The sequence below is a fragment of the Amblyomma maculatum genome, chromosome 3 (genome assembly GCF_055883805.1).
Source record: "Amblyomma maculatum isolate TAMU_Amacu chromosome 3, ASM5588380v1, whole genome shotgun sequence".
Classification (NCBI taxonomy): Eukaryota; Metazoa; Arthropoda; class Arachnida; order Ixodida; family Ixodidae; genus Amblyomma; species Amblyomma maculatum.
In genome coordinates this window covers 200,713,620-200,735,745 of record NC_139346.1, presented here as the reverse complement: position 1 = coordinate 200,735,745, position 22,126 = coordinate 200,713,620, and the positions used below count along the sequence as shown (strand labels likewise).

General features: G+C 42.8%; 2 protein-coding genes across 6 annotated transcripts in view; one reads left to right on the top strand and one right to left on the bottom strand.

Annotated features, from left to right (window-relative positions):
* The window catches only part of CenB1A (Centaurin beta 1A), a 27,786-nt gene extending 14,616 nt beyond the window's left edge, over positions 1-13,170 (bottom strand). Inside the window, exons 1-17 of one of the 2 annotated variants that reach the window (XM_084599234.1) lie at positions 12,744-13,170; positions 12,332-12,389; positions 12,184-12,242; positions 11,869-11,929; positions 11,728-11,781; positions 11,589-11,647; positions 10,935-11,118; positions 10,303-10,347; positions 10,112-10,207; positions 9,903-9,977; positions 9,145-9,407; positions 5,700-5,826; positions 5,393-5,478; positions 3,921-4,037; positions 2,825-2,989; positions 1,970-2,190; positions 25-309 (exon numbers count right to left, since the gene is read on the bottom strand). In XM_084599234.1, coding sequence (XP_084455360.1) covers positions 25-309; positions 1,970-2,190; positions 2,825-2,989; positions 3,921-4,037; positions 5,393-5,478; positions 5,700-5,826; positions 9,145-9,407; positions 9,903-9,977; positions 10,112-10,207; positions 10,303-10,347; positions 10,935-11,118; positions 11,589-11,647; positions 11,728-11,781; positions 11,869-11,929; positions 12,184-12,242; positions 12,332-12,389; positions 12,744-12,796 — 2,008 coding nt within the window. In that variant the 5' untranslated portion in view covers positions 12,797-13,170. The remainder of the gene's footprint in view (positions 1-24; positions 310-1,969; positions 2,191-2,824; positions 2,990-3,920; positions 4,038-5,392; positions 5,479-5,699; positions 5,827-9,144; positions 9,408-9,902; positions 9,978-10,111; positions 10,208-10,302; positions 10,348-10,934; positions 11,119-11,588; positions 11,648-11,727; positions 11,782-11,868; positions 11,930-12,183; positions 12,243-12,331; positions 12,390-12,743) is intronic. The other variant, XM_084599236.1, reaches the window with a different exon arrangement.
* On the top strand, positions 13,170-22,126 carry Eno (alpha-enolase). Of its 4 annotated transcripts, none has more exons than XM_084599237.1 (8): positions 13,170-13,293; positions 13,868-13,959; positions 16,721-16,945; positions 17,561-17,846; positions 18,876-19,042; positions 19,711-19,900; positions 20,453-20,569; positions 21,373-22,126. In XM_084599237.1, exons 2-8 carry the CDS (start codon positions 13,875-13,877, stop codon positions 21,602-21,604), a joined length of 1,302 nt encoding a protein of 433 aa, XP_084455363.1. In that variant the 5' UTR covers positions 13,170-13,293; positions 13,868-13,874; the 3' UTR covers positions 21,605-22,126. The 4 variants fall into 4 exon arrangements, with proteins under 4 accessions (XP_084455363.1, XP_084455364.1, XP_084455366.1 ...); XM_084599238.1 differs by having other exon boundaries at positions 13,236-13,383; XM_084599240.1 differs by having other exon boundaries at positions 13,237-13,302.

Genomic DNA, 22,126 nt, shown 5'->3' with positions numbered 1-22,126 from the left:
CGGAGAAAAAAAATTGCGGTTTGCCTGAAGGTGGTGGCGCGGCCTGAACCAATGACTCCCCAAAAACGAGCACACCGTCCTCGGACGGGTTGGAGGACTCGTTCACTCTGGCCTTTCCTTCGCTGTCTGAAGAAGGCAGAGTGCTGGTTCCTTCTTTCATGACGACTCCGCTTTCCTGGGAGGCCATACTGAAGCGTGTTTCCGAGCCGACCGAGCTCACTGACAAAGTGTCGATGCTGACGGGTGACTTGTCAGCTGGCAGTGTGACGGCACTACTGTGACGACGAGCAGCTTCAAGTGTGGAGTGGCCTGCAAAAGTTGACAAAAAAGAACGCTTCATAAACGATGCTGTATTGCTAACGTCTGTCTAACGACTTCAAAAAAGATAGTACCATCTATGTGTTATCACTAGTAACCAGGAGGTGAATGTTTGCTCCGGCCAACATATGACCAGCCAAAAACGATCAAATATGAAACATTCAATGTGCAAATGCAAAATCATGAAAATTTTGAGGGGGATGACCTTACATATATTGTGGCAAAGCATCTACAACTGTGCACACAAATTTTAGCCCTTTTTTTTTTCATCTAGAGCTGTTTTCATCCAGTCAGTGATGCCAGCTATATTTGAGATCTTTTCTGAACAGAATGGCAGGCCAGTTTTGTGCCTAGAAAACGGGATCACTTTTCAAAACAAAATTAAAGATGGGTGACAAAAAGTATGCCAAGTCCGCGCTGTCATTTTTTTTTTTTTCTGACACAATGGAATATTTTACTAAAGAACACAGTAGCTGAGTTTTTGTTGAACCTGAGCCCTTGAACTTGAACTGCTTAGAACAGTGGTGCCCGCATACTTTGTGGGCGCGACGGTAGGCAAGGCGACGATCCCAAGTTCTCCATTTCCACCAGGCACACGCAGCAATCATTCCCTGCCTTTCAAACATTGCTTGCCGTGTAACTGTTCTTAAATCTGTATTTTGGGATGGTGTCACGCTATTCCAACGCCTACACATATATCCATCATGTGCATGCACATGCTACATCCAGTTTCCCCACACTGCATGTTTTACCATGTGGACTGTGTGATGAAACATCACTAAAATGCGACAGAGCTGTTTTGTGAAGGGGTACCACTTCTATTGTGCTGCACTAAAAGGAGGTTAGCAGAGACCTTTAGAATTTTGGAGCATTTATTCAACATTGCCGACAATATGCAAAAAGCAAACCACTTGACACCGAGAAAAAGCGTCATACTCACTTCAGTTTCATCTCGAATAGAAACAACCATCATACAGGTGTGCGTTAGATAAAATTACTGTGGTGGAAATGGTTTTCGGCAGTCTTTTTAAGCCCATTTAACAATTCACACTTTCGATTAATTCAAAGATTTTTTTCTCGTCCCTTGAAGACTGAATTAACGAGAATTTACTGCGCCACACTCGTTCTCTTCAATCATGCTGTGAGACCAAATGTATGCATGCCATGCTGCATAAAGTCAGCTCACAAATGCTGCTTTAAAACTCTCTCCCTCCTTGCTCTAACAAAGCATTTTCCCAACTGGTTTTCTGACCTAAATTTTTCAACTCCCCAAAACATTTTGGGTGACCGCTCAGACTCACACAGGCTCTGCACCTTGCCATGCAAGAGCAGAAAAATCAGCATAAACTAAAGAAAGAAAACACAATTTTTTACTTATTTCAACTAACTCTCTCATTGAAATGTCCTATCTGCGTGTGCTTGCTTGCCTTGAGCTGGCAATAAGAACTGAGGCATTAAATGCCAGACAAAGGCCTATTTACAGTTTTAAGCTGCCCATGCAGAGCTCTACAATTATAATGTTTAGTTGAGTCATCCCAACATTTAACAACATTCTGCACGTATGAGATAGAGAAAAGCAAATCAAAAAATGATTTTAAAATGAACAAGTGAAGCAAAATGCGATGGCGCTGATAAGCAAGGAAGTACAAACCTCCGTCATGTGCCCTGCGTTCGTCGTGAGCATGCATGGTTCTTCTGCGGCGGTGCATTTTGCGCACACTCCAGCGCTGAGGCATAGTGTTCTTCCGAAGAACTGGTGTAGAAGCCTGTGATGCATCCCGTGATGGGGACAGGCAGGCTAGCGATCCAAGAAGTGGCTTCACAAAGGCCTTCTGCAGGTATTTGGCCTTGATCCATGCCTCACGGACACTCCTGCAAAATGCACGCACAGAGCCTGTAATGGTTATGTGCGCTCTGGAAAAAGAATCGAGCACATTCCCAGGAAACGTGCAATGCACAGCAAACAGACTTGAAAGTGGAGAGTGATCTGCTTATTTTAGGGTGCACATTATTTTTATGACACCAAATGTGTCAGCACAAACTGAAACACGAGCACCGACATTCTAAAGTCGCATGTAGCAAGCATCTGTGTTGCAAGGACACAATGGATGTCCCAAAATAATTGCTATCAGTCAGCCGTATGTTATCACAGCTTGGGGTTGTAGTAATGCTTCTGTCATGACTCATGACTAAAGTGAAAATATTGCAGCACTAAGGTGAATGATACAATCACTGCTGATACATCTTTGGTAATGATATGAATTTGTTAAAATAAATTGCCAGAGTACTATATACTTACATGACAGTAAGCCTACTCCTTTTCAGTTTGAAAATTCGAAGAGAGAGTGTTTGTGTGTGCGGGAGGAGAGGGGGTGTTCACTTAAAACTAAACCAATGCATTGCCAAAGCATACCGAGGACCCTTAAAGTACCTGGTTTAAGGGTTTTTCTGTCCCTTGTAGGCTTGACTCCTGTATATTTTGTTACTCTGCAAAGGCAGTACACACCTGCTACAGTCTGGCGTGGCCCTGACAGCAATGTTTTCATCCACACGGGCTTCGTAGACGCCGTTGATGACAGTGTTGCCCAGCTCTGCCATCACCTTGAGTATTTCTGGCTCCCATGTGTCGAGTGTCAAGGAGCGCACCTTGGAGACATGTACACCCATGCTCCTGAAAAAAAGCAAATGAGCAAAGATCCTTTAAAGGGATGAACTGTATCAGTGTCAGTGAATCAGAAATAGTATGTGTATCATCGGTACCACATGCCATGAAATAAGATTTTATTACACCATGAAAGTAGGGTAGCCACAATACCACTAATTCCTTGCTCCTTTTTACTGCATCATCAGTCGAGATTTTTAGCCATCTATGATAACGGTCAATGACAAGCTTGTCCTCTTTTTTTTACATCACTTTGATGGTCCAAAGGATAGGCTGGTATTTATTTATACTCCAGAGCTCACTTCAGCTTTTGAAATCTACACTTGTGAACTGCCAAACTCTGTCTGTAAAGAATATTGCAATTGAAACCCAACAAAGGAATAACCCTCCAGATCCAGACAAATTCATTCACAAAATGCTTACCAATTCAAGGCCTGCTCAGTAATATCAAATAACCGGCCTAGTCACCAGCACACCAAGTCATGCTTATTTAACAGCAGCATGAAAACACCACCATAAGCATAGGGAGGAATATACCACTGATCTGTCATTTCTTGAGTGTTTGGAACTCTACCCCCAATTCTTAAAGAATGTTAATAGCCGAGAGAAGCAAGGATGATGTCAATAAGCAAGCTGGCTAGTGTGGATGTTTTAGACAAGCATTACATGTTTGAACCGGGAACAACATGACAGTTAGTGCAACAAAGTCTAGGTAACTTTGCCCATAAGGTAACCAGACGAAGCAGCACTTTTCTTTTGAGCAACCTTCTTGTCAGTGCTGACATAGTTTTGCTCTTCGTCACTCAAAACAAAATGTTTTCTTTGTGCTGCAATCACACACTACGAAGTGTGAAGTAAAAGACCAGAAATAATACAGTGCTACTTCAGCAGAGTTGAGGAAACGGCACAACAATTTGAATTTAACCAAGTGGCAACACACCTGTGTATCCCAGAGCATTCAATGCAAAGGGTGACACCAAGATTAATGCTGGCCCAGCACGGGCCTGGGGAACGGCAGTCGCAGCACAGCTCATTTCCCGGGATGCTGGTCAGTTGGCTGCAGTCAAACATGGAACAAACAAGTCTTCGCAGCAATGACACAAGAAAAAGAAAATGTAAGGGGAGAGCAAATGCCCACATATCAAGGCCTGACAGACATTTGTCACTACATCAAGTAGTTTTGCTGACATTTTGAACAGTAGCAGTGCGTGAACATGTATTTTTTTTTAGCAACATCAATAAAGAAAAAAGCTCACAGCCAAAGCACTGCGTGCTGATGATATTCGTGTTGCCTTGATTTTAATTTTTGCTTTACCTTTCAGCAGTGAATATATAAATGTTGCAGCTCCATATTTTTCCAATGAAGCGATCGCCACTTCGGGGACACATTTGCTTCGACAGAATTAGTCTTCTAACACTATTAGACAGCAACTATCACACAAAATTAAATTGAGGGCTAATGCATAAAGTTCCATCACTTCCAAACTGACATGTCAGAAGTCGTGTCTTTCCTGGTGTGAAAATGCTGAAGCCTTGTCTTACTTTAAATCCAAAGAACACAAAAAAGAAGCAAGTTTTCCTTGGCAAAATACTGTACCCTGTCAAGATGCTTAGGGGAGTATTTACCATCAGAAAGCTCCAGTAGTTTTTAGATAGCATCCCGAGAAAGACAGATCTGATGGTATTGGCACTTTTACTGGCAAGTAACTTGATAATGCTTTTGCTAAACAACTTTACGACGAGAAGTACCCTCTCATGACACAACCCATGCACGGATTTCACAAAGAAGCCTGCAGAATTAACTATATTTTGCATCATGGAGATCCCAAACTGGATTTCATGAACTCTAGGGTCTCCTGTAGTGGCTTTTGAGTTACCAGAGTACTTAAATCTATGCACATGCTGTAACCCACATATCCTTTTTTTTTTATACTACATGTTGGAATTAATCGTACTGCAATTGCTTATACCAGGCTATCATTGTTAACTGAATTCGGCCATTTTTCTAAGAGCTGTGCATATCCTTATTGCATGCACGTCACACCAGAACAGACAAATGCTAAGACACGCAGAGTTCTTTGGTCTTTTGGAGGCTGTTGGAGTTCTCAGAGGCTAAAAGATTGAGAGCCCTTTATTTATATTATAATGCACTTGTCTGCAAAGTAATAATTCATGTGCCAAAGATGTAAAAGCAGTTGTGACAATGGTTGTAGTAGAGGGTTTCAGATTAATTTTAGTCAATGCAAGCTCTTAATTGTGCACCAGAATCTCAGCCCATGTACTCTCAGCCTCCATCAAAATGCAGGTGCTATGACCTAAAACTAACCTTATGATCTTTAGCTCAACAGATTACCCAGCCATTCAGGAGAAGTTGTTATTCAATGCCTATGCGTAAACCAATAAAATACCTACATGTGAGCCCTTGGAGGTTTCGGCACTGGGTTCGCACTTTGCCTTGACAATGATGAAAGCGACGAATCTGATGATGCTTTCCAGTCCTGCATTCCAAGCAAAAAAAAAAAAAAAAACCACCACCACTTATAACATCTGTGCTCCATGTTTCAATAAAGTAACTGTCAAGAAAATAGACTTCATGCATGAAAGATAAGACACTATTCTTTTGTGGCATCATTCACCTGAGAGGATATTTGTTGCAATGCATGATGGAGTTGCATTACATGGAGTATACTGGACAAAGAGAAGCATGTAATCCACTCACATCTTTGGAAAGCTTCCTGCCATCTTCATCCTGTGCAGGCTGGTTCAAGGCATGTGAGATTCCTGACTGCAGGGCAGTAATCCAGCAGTCATATGACTCTTGAGAATCTGCCTGAAGCATGTGAGTCCTGCACAAGCAAAGTATTCTTCAAGAGAGTTTCTTAAAGACCAAATTCAGCAGTCATTAAAAAAGAAAGAATAGCTATAAGCCAAAGGAAGGCCAACTGAGCGGTACAGAAACGATGTGAACACACACACACACACACACACACACACACACACACACACACACACACACACACACACACACACACACACACACACACACACACACACACACACACACACACACACACACACACACACACACACACACACACACACACACACACACACACACACACACACACACACACACACACACACACACACACACACACACACACACACACACACACACACACACACACACACACACACACACACACACACACACACACACACACACACACACACACACACACACACACACACACACACACACACACACACACACACACACACACACACACACACACACACACACACACACACACACACACACACACACACACACACACACACACACACACACACACACACACACACACACACACACACACACACACACACACACACACACACACACACACACACACACACACACACACACACACACACACACACACACACACACACACACACACACATGCCACAAATAAAAAAATGCAAGATAAGTGGTCAGCACAGTTGTTAGGGGCACGCTCTACCCATTACATATTTTGTACCGTCAATGTAAACTGCAACTGACCGACAAACTACTCTCCCAGTCCTGCTCAGCTCATGACAGGTTAAGTTGACATTCCCTATTCAGAACTTAAAAGCAAAAGGACTTTGACGCTAAAACTTTACCACTACACAAGGTGAGGTTTCAATGAGACAAAATTTACAGATCGATTTTGTTAAGCAACTCATGAATACCGTAGGAAAATAGAAGGTGATGTCATGCTTAATGCCCACAGATGGGCTCAGTGGAAAAATGAAACACTCTAAAAAACAATGAGAAAAAAAAACACACTTTTCATTGCAGTGCTTCATTTGTCTGTAATGAGACACTGAACCTTCATTTTCATCCTGCCACAAACAAATAAATATTGCAACAGCAATTAAAAAAATGCTAGTGTTAGGTTACTGGCCGCAGAAAATTTTGGACAAACAAAATCTCATAATGGTCCTATCCATTACAAATCCTTGTTGTAAAATAAAACAGACTAGTAAAGAATCACCCAAAAGAGCTGAAGATATTTATTAGCCATCAGAACAACAAGGACTGCATTACCAGTTAGCTCAACACCAGTCAATTACCAATTAAGCCTCAGTGGGGGGAAAAAAAATGACTTGACGATGAGGCAGCGGTTGACTATCAAGCATTAACCGTGGAAACCTACTTTATTTTTTCCCTGTTGAATAAATTGATTTAGCAATACTGTAACCAGCTTTGTTTACATCTGGATCACATGAGGTATATCCACATTTGCTATATCCAGTATAATCCTTCGTTATATCCAAAATCAAAGCCATGAGGCTAATTTAGATAGCAATGTGTACAATGACACATTGAATTGTTTTGTGGTACATTGAATTGACGGTGAATTGTTTGACACCATCTGGAATGCCTTGCGCCAAACGGTTGGGCTGCAGAGGCCATTTCAAGATCCCTAGAGGGCACAGTTTAGGAGAGCAAAGGTTGCCGATGCAAATCTCCCGCGTAGACTAAGCTAGCAACTAGCAACTTTGTGCTCTGTGGTCCGTCGAATCGCATGACACCACCCCAAACCTTCTACACAAAACGGGTGACCAAGATATTTCATTCAAATAGTGGTAATAAGGGGCCCAACCTCGATGCGTGCTAGACTGGCTTATACATTTGTAGTGAAAAGAAAGTATAAATCTGAATTGCGGTGCTCCAGCACTGCCGCTGGGTGTCCGCTGTTGCTATGCAACTGTTGTGTAGTCACATGGTATGGTACCCCCTTGGCAGCACAATATATATACATCGTTGCTATGCGACGGCCACATTGGGTTGCAATTTTAAATCTATGGCTCATGCGACCCTGGATTGCGGAAAACATTACCTTGAGAAACGTAACTATATAGTGAAGCTAGTACTCTAAAAGAAATTAGTTCTGCAATTTCTGCACAGTAAGACTTGGCAAATCTTGAGACTGTACAAACATTGGGAGACCTGTGTGTAACGCCTATAAGATCAACTACCAGCAACCAAGAGATACAGTAAAATCTCAGAGTCGTTAATTCAGAAATTCAGATAATTCGAACTAGAAGCTCAGTCCCGGCCAATGCTCAAGTAAGTCTATGGCAATGAACGCTCATTAATTTGAACATGGGTATGCTCGCGCCGGTTAATTCAGATGAGAGATCACGTCGATGTACAACGCACACAGCTAGTGATCCCCAAAATAGTCTTCCTCAAACCTGAATTGCATGCAGCATTTGTGCCTGCGCACGTAAATGGAAGAATGGAAGTGCCCCTATTCTGAAATAAAGCTCAGTTGCATAGTTTCAATCTCCTTAACTTTGTGCCATACCGCAGCTGCAATCAGGCATACACACCAGCCAGTCACACCACTTCTGATGCTGCTTGATGCATCACTTATTTATTTTCATTCTGAAATGGCATTATGCTGTTCTAACGCCTACACATATATCCCTTGCGTAGGTGCACTCACATGATGCTTCTGGTATGCTGAAACTGCACGCATCATTTCAACGCCTCACCGTGTTCACGGTGCGATGAAGCATCCTCAAAATACAACGGGGTGTTTAATGAAAGGGGACCACTGCTACTGCGTCGCACAGCGAAAAGGGTAGCTGAGGCTTTTACGATTCGGGAGCACTTTTTCAATGTTCCCGACAGTATGCACAAAGTGAAGCACTTTAAATGAAAAAAAAAAAAAAAAGCCATTCTCATTTGGGTTTCGTCTCTATGCAGACAACCATCATAAAAGTGTTCACTAGATAAAATGACTGTGATGCAGATGGTTTTTGGCAGTTTTTTCAGGCCTATTATTACTCAAACTTCTGGTTAACTTGAACATTTCTTGTGGTCCCATGATGGCCAAATTAACGAAAGTTCACTGTAAATTTTTTCCCAAAAATCTGTATTCCCCAAGCATTCGTCCATGATTGCACATCTGCAATTTGCTTCAGAATATCAGCAAGAATGTAGCAAAATGATAGTATGAATTTTGAACAATACTTTGTTGTCCCTCCTTTTATACTTATAAATTTATGTTCGCACTGACCACCACAAGGAACCTGCAATCATCAGTTCAACTCAACCCATTGCAAGTGCTTCTGCCACCATCGATGCAGTGTACCGGACTCACTTGGAAGGTGACAGGACCTCAAAGCAGAACCGTCGCTCAAAATCCAGTGCGGGTTTCACAGTGCAGAGCCGCAAGTCTTCCTCCATGACCGTGCGCTGTTCGTCCTTGGAGCGCTTGCGATACACTAGCTGGCCATGCTGGATGATGAACCACCGCCTGTTCCAGGTCTTGAAGGCATTGGAGGTGCGCTTGAACAGGTACCCTTCCAGGCTGATGCCATTGTTGGCCGAAGGATCCTTATGAACCACAGGTATCACGTCCTGCTGAAGGGGGGAAATGCAACAAGTACTAAATATCAGCACAGTCTCTGTTACTGGACAACTGTTTTTAGAAGCTTCAGTTTGGGAGGTGAGCTTCAAAATATATTACAACCACTGCAGACCAACTAAAGTGTACTAAGGATGCATTCCAATGACTTTTAAGCAGATGAAACAAGAGTTGACAGCAGTCGATTTAATGTGGTTTGTATGTTACGCTAAATGCAATGTACTAGCAAAAAATATTTTTGGAAGGAATGCTAAAGAGTGACTTATGCTTAGTATGGATATGCCTTCAGTGGGTGTCCGGATCGAAATGTGGGACACAAAAGATGGCACCCAAAATCTAGCACAAGCAGTAATTCAATGATGCACCTTAGTGCACTCCCAGAACTCTTATTATGAGTGATGCATAAGTGGGTCATGTGCATTGTATGTGCTTCTCTGGGTGCATGGAGATGAAATTAATGTTACATTAAAAGGACTCCAGTAATAACTTGCCTTTGAGGTTACAAGGCTGTGCCTTGAGTCAAGCTGTTTTGACAGGTCAGCGGACTCTTTGTTAAGCTTCTCAAGCTGAAAAACAAGAAAATGTCAAAGATACCTCAAATCCCAATGGCAGGTAGAAAACATCTTTGTAACAATGCAACCCTATTCATTTCTACCAAAGGCTCGAGAAAACCTGGTAAGCAAATGAAGAAGGCACCCACAGTGGTTCCCAACTGCTTCAAGAATGGTTCAGAGTCTTCAAAGAGATCATGGCCTTGGTGGAAGTAAGTACTGTAGGCACCCGTGAGAGACAAGAGCTATGAGAAACAAAGAAATCAAAGGAGGTAAAAGCAGTTTTAAGGTCACACAGCAGCTACATGCCAGCTATAGGTAGTCACACACTATCACTCACGGTCTGCAGCACCTCATGCCTCTTCTTAGATTGCAAGCAACTGAGCTGGAAAAAAAAAAGTTATTCTGATTGTATTTTTTAGGTGACAGTCAATTCCAATGGTTACTGAACAAAGCAGTCAGTTAAAACCAATATTGTAGAGTTGCTAGAGTAATAAAGACGTTGTGACAGAGAACATAAGACAGCAAAACCAGTTCCAGAGCTAATTTAATAAAACTGCTTTCAAAAACCTTTTAATCCTGGTCACACTACCTATTGAAAAGGTAAAAAATTCCCAATTCTGACTGTTGTATCTTGAAAATGAACTAAACAGGTAAGACTTATTCTTTTTCGACACTCCAAACATTAAAACCCCCTATGACAACTTGTTTCACAAGTGTCGCCTAAGTCAATCTGCGTTGTTCGCTAAGCGTTTGCTCTTTGCACTGTTTACTCCTTTCCTGCATCCTGAGTCGCTTTGGGGCGTTAAACCCCACAAACCAAACCAAACCAAACCTTTCCTGCATGTTTGATTGATGCCCTGGTGTGTGAAATTACAATGACTACAAAGTGGTTTATATGGTCAGAGACAAATTCTGTTCAGTAATACAGACTGGTTGTCACCTGTGAGAGAATCAAGAACATGCACACACCTGGTGAACATAATCAAGTGCCAGGTGCTGGAAGCAGGACCGAGTAGCAATCAAAACGTTGTGGGCATCCTCGCATTCAGAAACCTTGGTACGTTGTACTTGAGAGTTGCGGAACAGTGCATTATCCAGATCATCGCTGATCTTTTCGAAGTGGCGCCTGGTCTCCTTGCTCTGGCGAATGTCACTGAAAGGGATGAAAAAAAAAAAAAGAAAAAAGGGCAATTTTTTTTAGTTCATGCCATGAAATGCCATCCAGTTTTCCCAATATGTGCATTACTTCATGTCGATACACGTTCCACCCAGCCAAATGTTGCTGTTGATGTTCTTAAGAATCCCACCAGTCCTGGAGTGTTCACACTTTTTGTTGAGCACATACTGAATTACTCAAGTTTCAAGTGTAACATCCACCAACTCTTATTAAAAACTAGACTCTAGATTTCAGTCAGCATGACAGAGCTGTTGAGCTGTCTGCACATAAAAAAAAACCTTCAAGCTGAAATTGGCTGCAGTATAAATTATGTCCCCTGTTATAACATTAACGTGTTCCTCTGATAGTAAAAACAAAATCGTGAAGTTCATGGACCTAGCCAAAGTTCATTACACAGGCTGTGTGGTCCAATGAACTTGAGTTGAAAAGAAAAAGATTCCACTTACTTCTTGATGAAATTGCTCAGGTTCTTTACTATGGACTTCTGCGCATGCTCTAGGAGTATCTAAGAGAGAGACCCAACAGGAAATTTGGTAAATAACCTTCTATGATTGTTGCATTATAAGGTGTTAACTGAAAACTCACCGACTGGAACTTCAATACATCTGTGAGAATCTGTATAAACCTATTTAGTGAATTCTGGAAAAAGGAAACAGTGTTAACACATTTCACAGATTTTGCATTTAGATAGCATGTCAAAGGGCAAATGACCTTAAGCATACTAACCACAACAGATGCGTTGTCCTTGAAATATCCAACCAAGTCCCAGATGCCATTGATGAATGCACTATGTTAGAGGCAGAAAAGAGTAACACATGAGCCAAAACCAAGTGTGTCAAGCCAAACGCTGGTGACACACGAACGACACCGTGCAAGCATCAGTCTGCATGCACGCACTGTTATCACTTTCACAATAGTTAGTGACTTATTATGACGGAATAAACATTTTAAGCAGTAGAGAGCTGAGAGAAGTGAGAACTGTCGAGTTTATAACCAGTGCAGAAAGTCAAAGTAGGCGCACATATACGTAGTACTACATACCTTTTTGCTGTGACATGGCTTTTCCCAGTTTCAATCATTACAGTACATAACTTTACCAACTGCAAAACAAGGTTACAACAAACGGTAAAGGAAATCAGTTCAAGAATAGAGTCGCAACAGTAAACTAAATGCAAATCCTTGGACTTACTTTATCAAGTTTAATTTCCAGTTGATCGATGCTTTCTTCATTTTCTTCTAGCGCCTCCCTAGTAAGATAGAGCGTATCTCGAATTAAAAGCAGCTTTCATCGAGCCCACATTTTTCAGTCCTTGCGTTTGTTTTAGAAGATCAGCGCGTAGCCTAACAGGATCTGTCGCCAAACGATCTAACCCGGAGGGAAGTGGTTAATCTGGAGGATATCGCCTCGAAGCATCCTGTCTATCGATGGGCGTGAAACCAGAGTATCGTCAACTCAGCGAAACATGAGACAAGTTCGTAAATCTTTAAGGACTCCTTGAACTCCGAGGACCCGTACCCGTAAGAAGATCGTAAGGTTTCCCCAGATTCTTTCGTTCGAACGATAATGCAACACCCATACTGTCGCAACGCGTGCAGCTTACCGAAATTTCGGAGAGTCCCTGATGCATTCGTCGAGGTCTATGATCGGCCTCATGATGAACCGTTGCTTCTAGATTCGATGCCAGTCCATTTGGTCGATGTTGTTGACGCCGGGAAAGTTTCTGAGATGTCCGAGCACCACCTGAGAGCCGCAGCTCAACACAGCATCGTCTACATGAATCATGCGACTACAGACACCCCCCCTCTTGAACGTGTGCGGCGTAACTCCATTGCGGCGGCGGTGTTCAACCCAGTTTCGCTCGTTCGCGAAGAAAAAACCTCGTACGGAGACGCATTAGAGAATCGTGACACTGTGAGGCCGGGAAAATATATTCTTTTTCTTGAACGCCTGCAATTTAGCATGCAGGAAAAACGCAAAATAGCAAATTAAAAAAAGTAGGCGTCGTTTTCTTCGATGCCCCTAGCGGCAGGTCTTGCTTGGCGGCTTGGTCTGTCGGCTTGGCTGCCCTCGCTTGTCCCTCCCACGTCGCCTCTTCGCTCGCTTGCGGTCGCCTTCTCTCCTGCTCCTGTACTGAGACCGCTGCGGTGTGCGTGAGTAGGGTCAGTTCGACCGGGTTCCACTGTCAGTTGTGTGCTGCCATACAGCCTGCTCTTTCGAAGCCCTTCGATCAGCGCTAAATTGTGAGTGAATTCGTTGGAGTGCCGAACAAGGCTGCGAGCAGTGCTCACACTGGGTGTTGCAGCGAAGCCGGCTTGAATTGCTCTTCCTGTTTTAAGGTGACATTGTTCGACCTTGGGTTCGAAAAGAGATTGCTGCTTCTTAAGGAGGTTACGTAACTGTGGCTAAAGTAGTGAACTGCCCGACCTCGGCACAGTAGCCCTTAACTACGGACCTCGTTTAAATTGGCTGACACTGTAGCCACCTTAAATTGACCACGGAACTCAGTCCACAGTTCGATAATCAATCTTAAACGCTGGACGTAAAAACGTCTAATTCTGCATGAATGGTGTAGTACTTCGCCTTTCTGAGAGTTCGAATGGTATCACCTCTGTGCGCAGATTCGTGTGTCCTGCTTCTTGTGTAGTCCGGTGCAATTGAAGCGGTTTGTTGCACGGCTGTCATTTTGATCACTTCCGTTTTGATCGCCGATTTCTATTTTTACAGTGCCAGTATGCCGATCAAGAGGATATACGCCCGCCAGATCTTCGACAGCAGGGGCAACCCTACTGTGGAGGTCGATCTGCTGACCGAAAAGGGTACGAACAGTTCATAGGTCATAGGTTAGTGCAGTGAGCAAGGTTGCGGCCGGCACTGGAGCGTCCTTTGTTCGGTAAAAGAAATTAGCAATTCGCTGTCTGTGCTTTTGCTGTGCCCCATAAATAACACATTTGTTTACTAAACGCCAAAAGGTATTTCCAACCACTACGTACGTTTGCATCTGGTATTCAGACTATCTTCGGTTTTTATTGCCACAAGAGGTTGGGTACCGGTGCAGGACGCTTAGTCATGGCGTCCAAAATGCTTGTTTGCCAATATATATATATTTTTTGTGTGTGTGTCTGGGATCGGCAGAACGCGTGTGGATACCCGCTTAACGTGTGTTCCAATAGGACGAATTTTATACCTATTACGGTTCTCGGCTAAAACATGACAGCTGTCACAGTAGAGGAGTATTTTGGCTTTCTGTTTTGATGGCATTTTGCCCAACACCAAGAGCTATACAAAGGAAGAAAATAAAGGGCTTGAAGGGAGTGTATTTTGAGCTACTTTCTACCTTGGGGGGTTTTATCCTGAGTGACCTTAGTGCTGGCCAAGTCTTTCTTGGATAAGGCTTCTTGTTTCATGCCCTAGGAAAAGTCATCGAAGGTCACTTATATTCCTTTTGAGTTGTTATATGTCTTAAAACGTTGCTGCTAACAGCTTCACTTTGTACTAAGAAAAAGTATTGATTTTATGGTTCTTGTTGGTTACATTGACATTAGGTAAGAGAAACGGCGGACATAGAAATGGAAAAAATTTTCCATAAATTCATTCAAGCTTGTGATGTCTGATCTGAAAAATACTGTGCGATTGGAGTTTAGTAGGAATGTTGGTGTAGCCTAGCCTTGCAGATCCGTGCACAAAGAACTGTCATGGCACTGTGCAATTGTTTGCGAATAGTGTTGGTGCTAACAGTTACTGTAACTTCATTTTGTTTTTATCTTTTCTAGCTTATAAACAAATTGCTATCAGTGATAACAGCCTTTCTGTTTATAGAATGCAGCGATCAAATGGTGCAGTCCAGGTTCGGTCTGTTCTCAATGTCCTTTTGAAGAGCACTGTTGCTGAACTAAGAACCCCTCGAAACTACTGCTCATGCTAGTGTTTTGTCCATTTTGCTAAGTAGCCCTTGATTTGAAAAGGCTCCCAGATTACTGGCCCTTCATTCAAAGGGTAGTTTTCTCCTACACTACAAATTTCGGCCAAGCTAGAAATGGTTATCAAAGGAAAATATTGTATTTGGAGACAAAAGGATCGAGATCATTCTTGTCTTGTTGCACAAGTGAAAGGGATTGAGAGTACAAGTGTGAAGTGCTCTTGCTGCAACATTCTTACTGCTTCAAAAAGGAATTTTTTGGGTGCTGTGAAGCTGAATATATGAAAGAGGGTTTCAAGTTTAGTTTTTTGTATGCATGTGTACGCATTTCCTGTGCTGCTGTTGACCAATTTGGCACTTTCGACATATTACTCTCACAGTGCTGCTTTTTCAGACTTGAAGTTTGTCTCTATTTTCACTGTAGCTGTCTTTTCAGTTTTGGTTTGCTACAAAACAGTGGAATAGCTTTTTAGTTAGGCATACCTAGACATTGGAGTTTCTGGTTCCAATTGAGAAATTATTATTTTTTTTTAAATCGGTTTTAAAAGGTCAGTATCCTCCAGGTATACAGCTCAGATTATTGTGTGTGGAGTACAAGTTGCAGTTGATCAAAATGGGAAACTAATGATCATCACAAGGAGCACATATGTGCAATAAGATCATTAAATTGTGCAGTGAAATTGTACGTTTTCATGAATTCCTCCACTACATTAGATATTAAAAGACCTCATGCCTCACATGCAATCGTTAACTGTCATTATCTTATTATGGCTGTTACCTATGCAAGACATTTTATCATGACATATAAGGAGGGGGGTGGGCACTGACAACATTTTTACTGTGACAAGCTGCCTCAGTTGAAAGCCGTTCACCAATGTCTCTAAAAAGTGGCTTCCGCAGTGGTTCAACAGCAGTGCTGTCATTGTGTGGAATAGATCATCGGGCCCTGTCTAGCTCCTTCTGCATTCCTTCTGTGGCCACTTTTTTCTCAATTCCAAAGTGAAACTGTCTCTTTAAAGCATTTGCTGCTTTCTCACTTCCTTGAGTAAAGGAGTCAGCACTGTTTCAAGCAACAAATGCACTTGCATTTGTCACTAACAGGTAGCATTCTTATAGAAGGCAACTAGACAAAGAAAAAGTCTGGTTTCACTTGCATAAGCCAGGCAAGTATATATGTGCTGCTTTCACTTCTCTCTTTCTTCTTTGATTTTCGGAGCAACTGATTTTTCAAGTTACATTTTTGTCTATGGCCTGATTGCTTAACTTCCATACTTTTACTACTTAATTTATGGAGACCGTTTTACATATTTCAGCCACTTTTCTAGACATGCCTATTTTTGCTAACCACTGGCATAAAGTTATTCTCGCCACGAAAAGAAATATTACACGGCTTTTCAGTGCATACTGTTAACAGGTTTACTACTGGAAGAAACTTACTTCCTCTCCGGGAAATGTTTTCCGATAACTAAATAACCATCCTTTTTGAAAGAAACATTAAAAAGTATTTTGAATATCTTCAAAACTAGATAGAATATAAAATAAATTGACTCTAAGCCCCAGTTATGCCTGTGTGTCGATGGCTCTTGCAAAGGGCTTGTCCTGCCAAACCTTGCAGCATTTAGTGATCTCTTTGTTATTATTTTTTTTTTTACTCTCTGCAGGCTTGTTCCGTGCTGCTGTGCCATCGGGAGCATCGACTGGCATCCATGAGGCCCTGGAGCTGCGTGATGGTGACAAGTCCAAGTACATGGGGAAGGGTGTCTCCAAGGCTGTGAACAATGTGAACCAAGTGATCGGGCCACAGCTCATTGGCAAAGGGTTCGACGTCACTGACCAGACCAAGATTGATGAGTTCATGCTGGAGTTGGATGGCACAGAGAACAAAGGTGTGTCTGTCTTAGCCTGTAAAATAAGATACTAGTGCTATGCTTGTGCACATTTCTGCCGTAGAAACAGTGTATGTAAAAGAGCCATATTGATATCCTTGTGGTGTTATTGAATTGCTGTGTGTCACAGCTTTCATGCAAGCTGCAAGAAAAAATTGTCATTTGACGGCTTTTGAATGACCTGGTGATAAAGGAAATAGTTTGACAAAGGATGGCCTATCATCTGTTACTTATTCTCTGTCTAGACATCAATTTATTTATATTATTTTTTGTAAGCTGCTGAATTTGTCAAGGGCAAGAAGTTTGTGCCTTTTGTATCACAGCTTTGCTTCATTTCTTATTGCTACAGGAGCACACTTGGTTTCTTTTTCTCATCTTCAGCGGTGTGACCAGCCATATTCGGAATGTTCTTTGTGTTTGTAGCACTGGTGACATGCAAAGAAACAAGGATGCACTAGCTATCACGTGCACTTATGTGCGAGTGCAAACCATAAGTTATTGTTTTTGTGTTTGTGAGTGTTTTCTTTGTGACATAACTTGGCCACTCCACGTAGCACTGTTACACATTGTGGAGAAGAGGCATGTGCTTATGCCCGCTCTTACTGTGTTTTGCAGGCAACCTGGGTGCGAACGCCATCCTCGGAGTGTCGCTTGCAGTTTGCAAGGCGGGCGCTGCCCAGAAGGGAGTGCCGCTGTACCGCCACATTGCTGACCTGGCAGGCAACTCGAAGGTGGTCATGCCCGTGCCGGCCTTCAATGTCATCAACGGTGGCAGCCATGCTGGCAACAAGCTGGCCATGCAGGAGTTCATGATCCTGCCCACAGGTGCCAGCTCCTTCACGGAGGCCATGCGCATAGGCTCCGAGGTCTACCACAACCTCAAGAGTGTCATCAAGCAGAAGTAAGCACTGCCAAGTGCAGCCATCCTTTCCTATATTTATTTAATTACAAACTGGTATATTCCTAGATATTGATCCATGTCAAAATGGTAGATACACAGTACACATAACAAACCGACTGGTTACCTGGTTTTAGCTGTCTACGTCTGCGATTTCTGTAGCGAAATTAGGAATCCAATATGAAACAGCCCAACTAAAATATCCCAGAGCCGCATTCATGCTTCCTCAATAACGAGGCCAATAATTTCTTTCTTATTGTCGCCTTCTGGGCTCGGATCGTGACCTGTCCATGTCCTATGCCAGGGATCTCGACATGTGGCCCGCAGGCCGCATGCTGTGTGATGAGGCTTACCGGCTCCGAGAATTCCAGGTTTCGTTCCTAAACTGTGTACCTGCTTTATGGCTCAGCTATACCACCAGACCTTGTTTCCCAACTAAAATCAACTAAAGTTCCTCGTCTCGAAATGGTAGGCATTCTTTGTGAAAACAAAATGGGTGTTGATCCCTATCTGCATGAACTTGGGACAGACGAAGTGCTGGACAACCCAACCTTTCTTTTATTTCCAAGTCCTCATTTCTTTCTTGTAAGGGTAAATGATTGAGTTATTAACCGTTGTACCCTTGCAATAGCCATCTTGATGTGGCGACCGTCTGGTGTTTGAGTAGAAGGGAGTACGCGCTGCTTTTCTTTTCCGCGAAGAAAGGAAAAAAGAATGTGCTCTGAGAACAAGACGTTTTGGTTGTTTTTATTTATGGTATCATTTATTAACTTTATAATTTTATTTCGACTAGTATTTCTTTTTTATTTACCACATCCTCGTAAGCAAGGGATGAAATCGTCTCTAATGTGGCCCGCTATTCAATTGCGATACCCCCACTGCTTACTGTCGGAGGTTGTGGATAACATTCCATCCATTTACATTCCATCCAGTTAAATTTCTCATATTAGCTGTGTGATAAAGAATTCCCTTTGTGCTTTGTCTGCATTTATTAACTCTTCAGCCAAAATTGGCATTTTTTGTGCTTTCAAGGTTCGGCTTGGATGCCACTGCCGTTGGTGATGAGGGTGGCTTTGCCCCTAACATCTTGGACAACAAGGAGGCCCTGGAGTTGATCAAAGAGGCCATCAGCAAGGCTGGATATGAAGGGAAGGTTGAAATTGGAATGGATGTTGCCGCTTCAGAGTTCTACAAGGACGGTGAGCAATGATCTTGCATCATCCACTTCTCTCTTTTTGTTGCATGCAGCTACAATGTTCGTCTGCCCCTGCTCTAATATCTAAGAGTGCAGCATCTTTCAAGGGCTACTCTGGGGGTTTCATCATCATTTTGAGCTAATGATAGCATTACATTCCTTGGAGTCCCCTTATCTCTGACAAAAAACGCTTTCTGGAAATGCAAGTAGAACTATACTTGGAAACCAAGAAGAGCAGATCGAGAAGACACTTTATGACTAGAGATGGGTCCAGTTGACAAATTGATGACATCACACATATCATTAGGGAGACACCTGCATACGTGGTGAATGGCTGAAATAGTGACTGAAAATGACAACTCACCTCATGAAACAGCTTTGACTGCCCTAAATTGAAATAGAAGCCCTAAATTGTGTTGTTTGCGTGGAGTGTGTGTAGTGACATAGGAGTAATGCTTGTGATTTTGCGAACAGTTGCCCACAGAAATTACAGAAAAGAATTGCCGCACAGCTCGAATGAATCAGAACAGAGAAAAACATACAGTAAAATTTTCATTAGAATTCATGAATGTTGAAAAAAACTCCGTAGTTGCCCTTTAATGTGGGTCCTGCATTAGTTTAGATGGATAATGGACTAGGTAACAAGTCTGCATCTGTTTTGCTGTTTTGCAGGCAAATACGATCTTGACTTCAAGAACCCGAACTCTGACCCTAACTCCTACCTTAGCAGGGAACAGCTGAAGGAAGTCTACGAGGACTACATCCGGTCTTACCCCATCGTTTCCATTGAGGATCCCTTTGAGCAGGATGACTGGGATGCCTGGACTGCGTTGAACACAGCAACCCAAATTCAGATTGTTGGGTAATGTTTACCACTAGAATGCTGTCAGAAAGATGGTATTTTTCGTTTGCCTACCTTTCAGCTAATTAAATGGTACTATGTAATAATGGTGAAATTTCTCATTAGCATTTATCCAAGCGCATGCGTATGGCTGCAGAGGAAAGCTGTACAGCATTCTGATTCATAGTGGGTTTCCTAATGAGAAAAATTTGTCCTGTTGATGGTTTTAAACTAGTTACAGCTGCCTGTCTGGGGCAGTCTCTCTACTAGTTGAGCTAACCAGAACGGCTAACAGAGCAATTGTAGAGCGATCGTGAATTGATGATGCTTGTTTCCTGATACTGTTTAGTTTATATTGTGCTTCATTTATTGTCTCTACAATGTTGCACATATTTGCAGCTGACATCAGTGAGATTATTTAGGGCGTTTCGGCAAGTGAGACAGTTATCGTTGTGTAGTAGGAAAGATTTTGGTGGTGAATTACCTTCTGTTGATAAGCTTAATTCGTGATGGCGTGTATGTGGTTGGCTAGTGGCAGCAGCAGCTGACTGTTCGTTCAATATGTTGATGCAGGGATGATCTTACTGTCACTAACCCCAAGCGGATTCAGACGGCCGTGGACAAGAATGCCTGCAACTGCCTGCTCCTGAAGGTCAACCAGATTGGTAGTGTCACTGAATCGATCAGGGCGTAAGTTTGGTTGTATCCTCCCATCTTCTTTTTCACTCCATAGTTGTATAATTATGTGCATTAGAAGTGACCATGCTGCACACGTCATTTTTTGTGCGAAAGCACCAGTCCCAAGGTTACTACCCTGAGAAAAATCTTGTCTTGCTTGTGGGGCCATGCCCATGCTAGAGACATAGCTATGCGCAATAACGCTATAACAGTCAGCCAAGCATGGTTATGGCACTGTGCCTGCACATGAAAGCCATGAGCAAGGTCAGGCATGACTTGACCTGGACCACGTCGTTTGACCTTGACCTTTGTCCTAGGCAGTTAAGCGAAACTGCCTCCCCAGTTTGTGTAGAGTTTTTGATTTTGATCTCCCTTCCCTCGGAGTGTTTCGAAGGCGGCTGTCTGCATAGCAATGCATCTTTTTAACTTGCTGCTTCTGCAGTGTAGATGTTACTGACTCTGCAGACAGCGGCACCACACACTTTTACATTTGCTACAGGCAGTGTAGATGCTGCACCAATATATATGTTCATGTCTGCACTGCGATATACGAGACAGTGTGTCTTAAAGTGCTCTTTCTCTTCTTTTTTTTTTTTTTCATATTTAATCCTTATGGGGAGCCAGCCAAATGTCTCATGTTCATCTGATTTGAGAATTTGTCTTGACAGGAGTTTACTGTATGCACAATACACAGGCTGCAGTCATAGAACAGTAGGAACTGAGCACTTGTCACTCTTGTTTAACAGATTATTGTGCTTACATTCTGTCTTATCTTTTCTAAGCTTATTGGACTTCTCTGTTGTTTACTCATGCAGGCATCAGCTGGCCAAGAAGAATGGCTGGGGAACCATGGTGTCCCACCGCAGTGGTGAGACTGAGGACTCCACAATTGCTGACATTGTGGTTGGCCTGAGCACGGGGCAGATCAAGACTGGTGCTCCGTGCCGCTCCGAGCGCCTCTGCAAATATAACCAGCTGCTGCGCATTGAGGAGCAGCTTGGAGGCAATGCTGTCTACGCCGGCAAGAACTTCCGCCAGCCCCTGTAGACGATGCTCTCGTGGAACACTGCCAACCACCTCTCCTCCTAGACTTTTGGATCTTAGAGGTTACCGTTGGCTCCCCTATCAGCCTTTTTCTTTACTCCTCGGTGTGAGTTTTTTCAAGACTTCTGCTAGTCAGTAGAATAAAATTGCAGCTGTGTTGATCTTCTGTGGTCACCTTAAGAAAGTTGTGTGTGAACAGTTCAAGCTGTTTCATTTTCGGTCAGATACAATCTGCCTGTTGCTTCGATTTTATTGGTATTGCATTAGCATAAGCCTTTCACAGGTTGAGATGTCGCAGGACATCGAAAGCAGTGCTACTCTCATTGCATGTGATGGCTTAGCTAACACTGCAAAGTCCCTGTGTGGTGTGAAGACTGGAAGCCTGTTTTTCTTGCTATCTATGTATGTGTGTGTGTGTGTATTACACAGCCATTCTCATGTTCTTGTAGTGCTGAAACCAAACTTACTGGGGCATTGCAGCAATTTGTGCAAGTTGCGTGAATAAAAGTGGTCAACAGAGGTCTC

Bases quoted from the DNA above. Each gene is read 5' to 3' on its own strand.
- Eno (XM_084599237.1), top strand. From the start codon at position 13,875: ATGCCGATCAAGAGGATATACGCCCGCCAGATCTTCGACAGCAGGGGC. The intron at 16,946-17,560 runs GTGTGTCTGTCT...TGTGTTTTGCAG, and splicing joins GGATGGCACAGAGAACAAAG to GCAACCTGGGTGCGAACGCC. The intron at 19,901-20,452 runs GTAATGTTTACC...ATGTTGATGCAG, and splicing joins ACCCAAATTCAGATTGTTGG to GGATGATCTTACTGTCACTA.